This window comes from Dicentrarchus labrax, unplaced genomic scaffold (genome assembly GCF_905237075.1).
Source record: "Dicentrarchus labrax unplaced genomic scaffold, dlabrax2021, whole genome shotgun sequence".
NCBI classification, from domain to species: Eukaryota; Metazoa; Chordata; class Actinopteri; family Moronidae; genus Dicentrarchus; species Dicentrarchus labrax.
In genome coordinates, this window is record NW_026136701.1 from 14063967 (window position 1) to 14075289 (window position 11323).

General features: G+C 39.6%; 1 protein-coding gene across 1 annotated transcript; it reads left to right on the forward strand.

Moving 5' to 3' along the window:
• Positions 1-1002: 1002 nt before the first annotated feature.
• ubxn7 (UBX domain protein 7) lies at positions 1003-10367 on the forward strand. The gene is made up of 11 exons (XM_051403125.1): positions 1003-1122; positions 2995-3148; positions 3422-3486; positions 3613-3678; positions 3843-3955; positions 4399-4545; positions 5620-5710; positions 6127-6257; positions 6920-7424; positions 8311-8390; positions 9067-10367. Exons 1-11 carry the CDS (start codon positions 1017-1019, stop codon positions 9226-9228), a joined length of 1620 nt encoding a protein of 539 aa, XP_051259085.1. The 5' UTR covers positions 1003-1016; the 3' UTR covers positions 9229-10367.
• Positions 10368-11323: the final 956 nt, after the last annotated feature.

Here is an 11323-nt window from a genome sequence, read left to right on the forward strand (position 1 = left end):
GGTACCAGGTAGATATAATGATCAGTAACTGAATTACGTAGGAATTAACTTCAGCCCACTAGATTCAACATTATACATCAAATACATATTTGATGTTTTGACACCTGTTTTCCATCTGATAAAAACACTGGTTGTCAAAAAACAAAAATAAAGTGTTTTCCGATGTGATTACTTTTAGAAACTAGCTTTCCAGTCGTAGAAATATCTGGAAATTGATTAAAATGACCAAATGTCCTGGAAATGTTCTGTGTTGTCCTGGATTTTTTTGTATTTTAGCCCCTCACTCAGATCGCCTACATAAACCTGTTTTTTTGTTTGAAACTTGACTGTTGATGGGATAAACTATATATACGGAGGTTTACCAGATGCAAAGTGTAACTGTCTTGCAATAATTGCATTAGCATTGAGTCTATTTTTTCAGCTTAATAATAATCAAATGTCTTGTTGTTGTGGTTGATAAATAGATGTACAGTGATGTTAATTGTACATGCAACTAACACTTTGACTTTCTAGAAGATTAAGTTTGTGTAAAATAAAATAAATTCTACTCAATTTGAACTGTTACTGATGGGCTGTGGCCAAATTAATGTAGTAATTTGGCCGAAACTGCAGCAAGTGCTGTCCTGTATTGTCAAGAAAACCTCCTGGAAAATTATTTGATAAAGTGGAAACCCTGCTGATCTTACGAATCTGAAAAACAAAATTAATAAGTAGGCCTACTAAATTTTTTCCAATAATTCTTTTGCAGGGAAATTTGATGTAAAATCTAAATGAAATGAAATACTTCTTTAACTTTATCACAATTCAATTAAGTTTTGTTGGAAAAAAGTAATACCACCAAATGCAGATAAGACATAAAAATGTTGTTCCTGCTGCTGCATGGTTTAATCTAAACATCAACATCTTAAATAAACGTGGTTGTTGAGCAAACTACATCCCCCACAATGCAGCACAATCCTGTGGTGACGCATGGGGCTCGCGCCGCGCCAGTCAGGGGGAAAAGGACGATGTAGCGCATGCGCCACATTTATGTTGTTGTTTGTGGCGGTAAGATGGCGGCGCTCGGAGACACCTCAGCTCCGGGGGTGAATGGGTTAATACAACAATTCACAGCAATAACAGGTAAAAATAACCTTTTAATTTGCGTTTGATCTATTAAGTAGTTTTGGGTTATCCAACAGGAATCGCTCCCTTGTCCAGCAAACCACGAAATTAGTGCGCAGACAAGAAAACGGACGTTTAGTCTTGCTATGGCCCCTACGCTGTCAGTGCTTTGCAGAGGGAAAAAGCACAGCCAGTTATCAGATAAACTCAAGTGAAAGACTCTGAAAAAGGACCGTAAAACCACCAGCTTTTAATATTATCTGCCACAGCCACTTGTAAATATCAGATTTTCGCTGTAGCGCTCATTAAAGACACTATTTCGCGAGCCTGGAGGTGGTTTTCTGCTCCCTTTTTTCGCTTTGCATGTTGTTTGATATTGTGGAATGGACGTCGGCTGTGCAACATTTCGCTTCTTCATCACCAGCCAGGCTCCGTGTTGTGTTACTGTCATCTTCACTCCGGCTGTGCGGCTAACAACACTTCGATGAGCACACTGTCTGTCTCGGACCACTCGCTCAGATGTCCTCAGTAGTTTATGTGTGCTTTAACACGATGGACAGCGGTTCAGTTTTAAGTTATTTAACGGAGAAAAAGAGGAGACTCAGTTCGGGGGCTGCTGCTAGACTTGGAAAGTGAAACGGACATGCGCAGTACACACGGAAAGATCATTGTAGCCAAACGGCGCTGTTCACTTAAAAAAAGACCAAAGTTAATCCTCAGATCTAGTTTATTCTCAGATTCAGAGTATTTTTTATAGTTCTGTGCAGTGTGGCGATTCGTAATCTTCATACATTTAAGGACAGTTGTGGTGTTTTTTGTTGCATGTTTTAGCCTTTCACTATAAATCACGTAACCTGTACTTTAGCTGCGTTGCTGCCTACTACAGTACACAACGTTACCAAAGGCTTTTAGTAGCCTGCATGCATTTTTCCGACTTTAACTTTCAGGAAGTTGTTTGGCTCTCGTTCATGTCTGTACAGTGTTGCAGTCAACTTGCAAAGACTTTTTTGGAGACACGATAATCCATCTTTTTATGATTGATAAAGTTAATGCTACATTGTTGTTGCACTTCAGAGGACCACATGTTTGGAAAGTTTGCTCTCTGCGTTTACACAAAATCAGGATGTAATTTTGACTAAAACAATAGTAAACAGGATGTTCACATTGACTGAGAAGCCTGTTTTGTGTGCAAGTATGCATTGTCACAAAATGGTTAAATGAATGGAAACCAGTGGCCCTCTGAAAAGCTGGTAATCAAACAGAAAATGGTTAGCAGTATTTATACATGATTTCTAATAAACCGATGCAACATGCATAATGTACTATAGTACCTTAAATTGATTAATTCAAACAAATATTCCACTATTTTACTGATTTTGAAGTGAGAGATGTTACTATATGATGAATTTTAAGCCCAGAAATGACAGATACACTGCATGTGTGGTAATTGAATAAACTGTGTTCCTATTACATAGTTTGTCCCCCAGAAATCACTGACAAGTTCATTCTAAACTGTAATGTGTCCTTTACATATATTGTTCACAATTCTTAATCAAAGTAAAGGATTGTAATCACATATTTTTGTTTATGTTAAAAGTATTGGCCAATATATTACTTTTTAACTAAAGTCCAGTATTGGTCAGGTCCTAGTCACAACATAGTAAAATTAATTGAATCCAAGGGCCCTCTTAAAGGAAAGCTATCAAACAAATGTTTTTATCAAAGGAAGGTAATGTGTAGTAAACAAGGTACAACGTGTTAAAATCAGTATGCTCATTTCCGTAGGTTATTTTAATATAAAACTGATGGTTGTAAACATAAAATGTTACTGATGATGTACATAATCTATAAATGTTTCTCAACAACAGTATATGTCCAACACTCTTTTAGGGGCCACAGAAAGTGTAGGAAAACATATGTTGGAAGCATGCAACAACAACCTGGAGATGGCAGTGACCATGTTTCTGGACGGAGGTGGGATTGCAGAGGAGCCCAGCACCAGCTCCAGTTCAGCTGCCTCAAGCAGCAGAGCTCCCCCTTCAGAGTAAGATGATATTTGTTTTTACAAACTTACTTCAGACAAAAGTTGCCACATTTTAGTTTCTTTAAGATACACTCTAATAATTTCATAGTGCTCCTAAATTTCTGTCGTAGTTTAGAGTTGTTGTTAACGGTGAGCTAGAGGAAAGAGCACTGCAGTGATTTGGGTTGCTGCTGGGTGATCAGAGAGTGTATCTTTACAATTTGATTGATGTTTGGCTCTAGATTACTTTGCGTGACTAATACTGTATGTGTTGTGGGGTTTTTTTTGTCTCAGTGAAGTACGAGCACCCATTCCCCAGAAGCAGGACATATTGGTGGAACCAGAACCATTGTTTGGAGGTATTGTACTGCTTATTTTCTTATTCAACATGATGCAACCAGATCTTAAATTAAATCACTGTTACTCGTCGTTCTGTCTCCGTCATCTGCTGAGTATGAAGTTTGATGTGTCTGTTATGCATGCAGTGCCAAAACGAAGAAGACCTGCTCGATCTATATTTGACGGTTTCCGAGACTTCCAAACAGAAACAAGTGAGTAAATTCAAGCTTTCAGAGTTTGAACAATATGTAGCGAATGTGGTGTAGCCTAATACTGCGTAATTACAACCAACAAAGACAAGCTGTCACTTCTGTCTCTGTCTAAATCTTTTTCTTTTATTCCTATAACAACTATGAATGTTGTTCTCTTTTCCTAGTTCGTCAGGAACAGGAGCTGCGTAACGGTGGCACTGTGGATAAGAAACTGAGCACCCTGGCAGACCTTTTCCGTCCGCCCATTGAGCTCATGCACAAAGGCAGCTTTGAGACGGTGAGGAGTCACTCACCGGACACTTTACACCACACATTCTGTTTGTGTGAACTTTCAGTGACATTTCAGATGGTGACTATGTAGATCACAGGTGGGAAACCAGGTGTGCCATGTACAGAGGTGAAAAGTATTCAGGTCGTCATTTTTGATTATGACTTTTTTTCTCCTCTGTGGTTGACTGTGCATTCCTAAGTATTTAAAATGAAAACCTGCCCACCGTGACATGTGGTCACATACCACTGATGTAGGTGGTTACGGTTGTTTTCCATAAAGAGGGATGATTACTTAATGAAGGTAGTATTGTGTGTTCCATCAAGCTGTAGCTTTACTCATACTGTATTAACCCTGCGCTGCCAATTTAACAGTCTCATCGTTCAATAATCGACTAAATCCGGCTCTGTTTTCTTTATTCTGATTTTGTGTTCCCCCTGTTGTGCTTATAGGCAAAAGACTGTGGACAACTGGAGAACAAGTGGCTAATGATCAACATTCAGAATGTTCAAGACTTTGCCTGCCAGTGCCTGAACAGGGATGTTTGGAGTAACGATGCAGTGAAAACCATCATCAGAGAACACTTCATATTCTGGCAGGTATGCAGTTTCAGATCCTTTGGTCTTATGTTGTCTGCGGTGCTTTCATGTTCCTGCTAACTTTGTGTTGAGGTTTTTGCAAGGGTCCAGCTGCTAAACTGATGATAATGGGAAGGTCAAGTTGAACCCCATTATTCTTCTAAAAAAAAATTCAGTAGAGATGCGAAAATAGAAACAAAAATAGTACAAAAAATAGTGCATATCAATCAAAAGGTTGTAGAAAAGATTTTGATTATATACATCATGTGACTATATTTTCATATTCTGCTCTATTTATTTTCTTGTAGTACTATATGCACTCTAAAGGGGTTGATAAGGCAGGGATGCAATGCAAAACAAGTGCTTACATTCAAACTACTTTAATCTATTCACCTTGCCTTCTTTCCCCCATACACACACACACACACACACACACACACACACACACACACACACACACCACACTCTGTTCTGCTCTGCTCTGCTCTGCTCTGCACACACACCGCCTTCGCCCTTCCCACCTCTTTCTGTTCCTCTCTGTGTCTCTCAAGCAGTTTCTTGTGTGAAGTTGAAAAAACTCAGATTAGGCTTTTTTATTAATGAGTCTGTGAAACCAACGTGGTATCGCATGCTTTACCTGCTCCGTGCTTGTAAAATACCCACTGTCTCGCGTAGCAGATAAAGTTTATCTCTTCCTTTCTGTGTTTTTCTGCAAAATGTTTAAATAGCTCACCGGACATTAATGTACCTGGGTGGCCCTTTCAAGTAAAGTCTATGTCGGAGACACTGGCGACCTGTTTATTCAACAAAACAAAAAACAAAGTATTCAGATACTGATTTGGATGTCAGTTCAATCCATTGCAACAGTCGAAGCTTCAAAGCATTCAGATCAGCCCTATCCTACTGTAAATTAATGTTTTATATTTTGTTAAATGCTTATTTGAAAATATGCACAAAGGTTCTAAATAAAGGGAGGAAAAATAATAAAATATGATTCAGAATGTAATAGGAAATAGGCCTTTCCATGTGGTAATTCAAGTCTATCTGGTGAAAGGTCAATTTCTGTATTGTATTGTGCATTTTCTGTCATTACAGGTATATCATGATAGTGAAGAGGGACAAAGATACATCCAGTTCTATAAGCTGAACAAGTTCCCCTATATTTCCATCCTCGATCCGCGCACAGGTGAGTGTTTGTAGGAAGTTATCATTATCCACAGTTCTGATGCTGATGTCCAGTCACACCATATATCTGCTGTATGCTTGCATACCATTTAGAAAACATAACGTCATTTAAACATTTAAACAAAATTAACATTGTCCACATCCTTGACTAATAGCGTGTGAATGAGCAAGAGATCTTTTATATGATTAAGCGACGGGATCAATATAGGACAACAACAGATTATTCCCTAAATTAATAATGAAGATATATGTGAACTGCAATATTATCTGTGTAGCCACATAAACGGTACACAAATGTTGTCAGTGAGCAGATGTCTCTCCCCGGCTGTTTACATCTGCAAAGTTGTTTCAACTCGATGTATCGGGACACATCTGCTTCTGGTATTGACCTGTGCGCTCAAAACATGTTCACTTTAGGTCAAAAGATGGTGGAGTGGAACCAGCTTGATGTGGCATCATTCCTGGAGCAGGCGACTGGCTTCCTGGCAGAGCACGGGCAGCTCGATGGACCATCGTGCCACGCACCCCCTGCCAAACGAGCTCGCTCTGTGGGTCTCTCATCTCATGTGTCACTTCTAATTCTACCTCTGTTTCTCTCTCTCTCTCTCTCTCTCTCTCTCTCTCTCTCTCTCTGGGACTCTGTTGGAATTTCCTCTGTTGCAACTCAGAATTATTAGATATTACCTGGGATTCTAGTTATTTTATATCATAATACAATTTCATTGTTGTCTCTTTCTAGTCCTAAAGGCTTCATTACAGACATAGTGATGATAATTAGATTTCTCCAAATTTGCATGTCTTATGCCCTCTGGATGGTCGTCACATTTTTCATTAATGCATCTTGGAAAACCTGGAAATTTGGAGTCTAGTTTTCCAGTCATAGGAACCTGGAATTTGATTAAAATTACAAAAAAATCTGGAAATAATTTATGTTGTCCTGGAGAATGTAATAGTATTTCAGCTCCTCACTCAGATCGCCTGATCGAAGTGTGTATTTAGTTTGAAACTTAGCTGTTGGTAGGATAAGCTGTCAAGCCTGTCAAGAAAAACTCCTCGTAAATGATTTCTTAACAAGCATGGGAACCCTGATTAATACTGATATTTAATGACATTTGAGCCAGGGCCAGTGAAGTTCTCCCATATTTTTGTGTTATTTTTCCCAGCTCTTTGATTTGTTTTCTACAGCTGCACACTCTGTTTTCTGTTCTAGGAGAGTCTGATTGATGCCAGTGAAGACAGTCAGCTGGAGGCAGCGATCCGAGCCTCCTTACAGGAGACTCACTACGAGTCCTCAAATGCCCCCGACCCCCCTGATTCCCCCCGATCAGACGACGAATCAGATGCAGAGCCTTTCTCTGACAGCGAGGGTCCCATCTCTGTTGATGGCTCAGACAGCGAAGTGCCAGTACCCCACGAAGAGAAAAGTTCCCTCAGCAAACACACCGCGCTCCCTCCTACCACTGCGGCCCAGCAGCGTCTACATCCCGACAGTTCAACTTCTTCCCACAGAAAGTCTCCATATAAAGAAAACAACCACAGTCACAAGAAAGAGGAGAGCAAAAAGAACCACCTGGAGCCCTCAGCCGCTGGTCCTCGTCATCCTCAGCCTGAAGCAGATTCTGGAGGGAACCACTGTACCCCAGCGTCAGAAAGCGCTGGACCATCCAAGACCAGCACCACCCAAACCTGCGACGTTGACTGTCCTGATGACAATGGTACGTCAACGTGTAATTCTAAACCTGAGACGGTTATGATGGGGGGTTAAGGTATGAGGGTGCATGTTTGTGTGTTAACCATCAGTTGGTGAGCACTTACAGTGTGCAATACTGCAACACAGCATCAAACTGGGAAGTCTGTTGAGCTAGAATGCAAATTTTATAGATTTGCGAGGTTACAGTGTAGCTGTTACAAAATGTAATTACACATTTGTACTACAGCAGCTATAGAAATATCATAGGAGATCACAAGATGCGATTGGTCAGCTTAGGCTTGTTCCTTTAGTTTCTAATGCTGGTGGAGATTGCTGAGTTTACATTCACATTCAGTGTGAGAGCTCATGCTACCAGCTATCTACATACTGCTGACTATATTCAGTATTTCCAGGGGATAATGATGCAAAGCCAAAGACATAGTTTTAGCGGTATTCATTGGACACATGCTCTTAAAGATTTTTATCTGTCTGACATTAGGTGTGGATAGTGGGCTAAATCAGTAAAATAAACAAACCCTGCAGGGCGTGGAATATCAACAGTCAGTGCGCACAATCAATTATCTGACTGTGTGTGTTTTGTTTTTGTTTTGTTTTTTTGCATTTATCATCTGCAGTGAATTCGCTGTAGAGAAGGGAGTTGGCTATGGCTCAGTGATTAGACCAAGGAAGTCATCATTTATTTATGGTCTATGTCCTGCATCATTTCTCCTGCACGACAAAATCTGATTTTAATTAACTCCTCTCTGATATATATATACATAAATCTATTGACTGACCAAAGGCGTGACAAAATGAGGAGACAAACCACAGTGACTTTTGGTTAACTTATTGGGAACAACTGTATCATTTTTTTAAACAATATTTAACACATCTTTTTTTTCCCCTCACAGGTCCCAAAGCCAGGTTGATGCTCCGTTACCCAGATGGACAGAGAGAGCAAATTTCCTTGTCTTCTAAAGCAAAACTTTTGGTGAGAACACACAATTAATAACTATATATTAAAGGAATAGTTGAACATTTTAGGGATGCGCTTCTAAGCTTTGTTGCCAACAGTGAGGTGAGAAGATCAATGCCATTCTCATGTCTGTATATAGCTGGAGCCAGGAGATGATTAGTTTAGCTCAGCATAAAGTCTGGAAGAAAACAACTAGCCTGGCTCTACCAGAACCTCTAAAGCTCGCTGATTAAACATTATATATTTTACAGAGGGTTCTGTAACACGGCCACTTTTTCTTGTCAGTCTCCAGGAAGTTGCTCTTTCTGGCCCAGAACTCCCCACAAAGCAGCAAATTATAATTTTTACACCTCCGTCTTTACACAGAGGTTTAACATCTTAATTAATGAACGTTAAAAGTGCAGGTGGATTTTCTTAACATTGGACAGAAATAGGTTAGCTCTTTCCATGTTCCCAGTCTTTATGATGAGCTAAGCTAAGTGGCTGCTGGCTCCAGCTTCACATTTAGTGTACAGAGAGTGTGTGAGAGTGGTGTCCATCTTCTTATCTAACAAGCAATAAAGATAAGCATATTTGCCAAATTGTCAAACTATTGCTTTAAGTAAAATAAATGTGACCCTTTCCTCTTCACATAAATTCTAAATGTTACTTCAAATGTCTCACCTCTGGTATATTACCCTCTCATTTCAAGGCCCTGGTAAGACACGTCCAGTCCAAGGGTTACCCTAATGAACGCTTCGAACTCGTCACCAACTTTCCCAGAAGGAAGCTCGCCCACTTGGACTATGACATTACGCTGCAGGAGGCGGGGCTTTGTCCACAGGAGACTGTATTTGTGCAGGAGAGGAACTAGCCTTGTCAGACACATTCACTTTTGCTTGTCTGTATCTCTCTGATAGACCTCACCCTTTCACCAATGATCTGGGACGATGTTACTGGCCTTGATCCCATAACCTTCTGTTCTCCTGGAATTAGGCTCCCGTTTTTGCCAAGACAACTCTAAGTGGATGGACTACGTTCCCCGCCACTTCACTAGTCTGAGTACTGACGGCTCTACTGACGGCCTGTTCCCTTTGTAGTGCTCTACAATTGGCCAGTAAGGTGTTACGGATGCCAGCACTCTTTGATTTTTAATGCAATTTATTCTTTTCTGATGCAGGCTTCATTTTGTTCTGAACACTGAGGCACATCAGATTAGAATATATACAGTTTATCTCATATTCAAATAAAAAAACCCAAATCATGGATCACTAATTGATGATGTACAAAAAGACTTTTACCTCCCAGAAAGGAATCAAATGTCAGAGTTTATTTTCTGTACCTGGGGACAGCTACAGGGAGGCTCATCTTTGTTTATTTTGACCCAAATTTGATCTCTCACACGGTCGTTGTTTGAACAGTTGTAATTATTTGGAAGGCAGGGGCACCAAGAGATAAGGTGCAATAATTACAAGTCAAGAAAAAGCGTCAGACATCTGTGACACACTTGTGTAGATCTGAGAGGATTTGTGGTTCATCTGCCCATTTTTACTCAAGTTTCTATTGGCTAATTAGAGACTAGTAGATTGTTTTTGGATTTCAACTTTTGATACAGAAGGGAATGAATGAAGGGTGGTACATCTCATCAGTCGGACCTACACTGTACAGAGATGGCTTAGAGACTGATATTTAGCTGTAGTCATTGTTTCCTTTCTTTTTTTATATGCTGCCAAGAAAATATGCTGATGTTGAAATATAACCACCAAAACCAAGGGAGATTCTGCTTGATCTTTTGTTACAGTTTTAAATGAACTTAACAGATATGATGTGATGAGACAAATGTCATAGGTTACAACCTAAACCGATATCGAAATAGACACCATTTGGACATTAATAAGATGCTATATGGACAGTTGGTGGCAGTAATGTGCCTTAAATGGCAACATTTCCTAAATAAATATTGTCGAGAAGAAGAAGACATCTAGCCAGTGTGAATAAACAAGGTTTAAACAAGCTTTACTAATTTTATATGAAGTAGGAAATGAAAACTGTATGTTTGTTGGGGCTTAAGATGGTTTTTCAGTGACAAACATTCACAAGAAAACTTCACAGTGTATCTTTTGAGTGGTTGCAGTTGGTCCTGGGGAGAAGCTGTTTTCCTTTTTCTATTCAAATGTTTAATATTTAAAGCCCCCCTCCAGTCTTCTTGTTCCTACAGTTTGATGTTTGAGCTTCACTGTGCAGAGTTTGATACTAGAAGGATGTTTTCACATTCATCTGCGGAAAGTGGGAATTTTCTCTGCTTTACTGAAAATCTGATTTTAAGGTCCAATCCTGGTCCAGTATGAAACTTATACAGCTGAGATGTAGAAACCTGAAGCCACCAGTGCACATACACTGAGAATGGACTCTTAAAGTGAAGGAGAACATCTTGTGTCTGACAGGAAGACTTCAGAAATTAACAAAATCTGCATATTCATAGATTCTGGATTTTTTTTTTTATTTGTTAAAAAGAGTAAATGCCTTTTTAAGGATTTTAAATGGAAATTATGTTGGGTTTTTTTTTTGCAAATCAGACAGATTTTTGTTTCCAAGCAGACTTTGTAAATATTTCTTGATACATGTCTGGAGGGGAGCTTTAAAAGTTTCTTATTAAGCTCTCCAGTCCCGGAAGGATGAAGGTGATGTGTGCTGCCATGTCAGCTTGAATGCTATTCAAATACATTGTCAGTACAACAGACCTTTCTCACAGCAGCCATTTGGACACAAAATAGTAACAGTAAACACAGATGTTACCAATGAAACTAATTAAGGTTCTGTTACATTCAGGTCAGACAGTCTGGGTGCTGCTTTTGTGGACTTACTGGAACGGCTCTGCCTCCATTCACACAGGCACAAGTGACCCAAATCACGTGGAATATGATCTTTTAAATTCTGATGTTGCTGACTTTTGTATGTGGTCCAAATCA

Bases quoted from the DNA above. Each gene is read 5' to 3' on its own strand.
- ubxn7 (XM_051403125.1), top strand. From the start codon at position 1,017: ATGCGCCACATTTATGTTGTTGTTTGTGGCGGTAAGATGGCGGCGCTC. The intron at 1,123-2,994 runs GTAAAAATAACC...ACACTCTTTTAG, and splicing joins ACAATTCACAGCAATAACAG to GGGCCACAGAAAGTGTAGGA. The intron at 3,679-3,842 runs GTGAGTAAATTC...CTCTTTTCCTAG, and splicing joins AGACTTCCAAACAGAAACAA to TTCGTCAGGAACAGGAGCTG.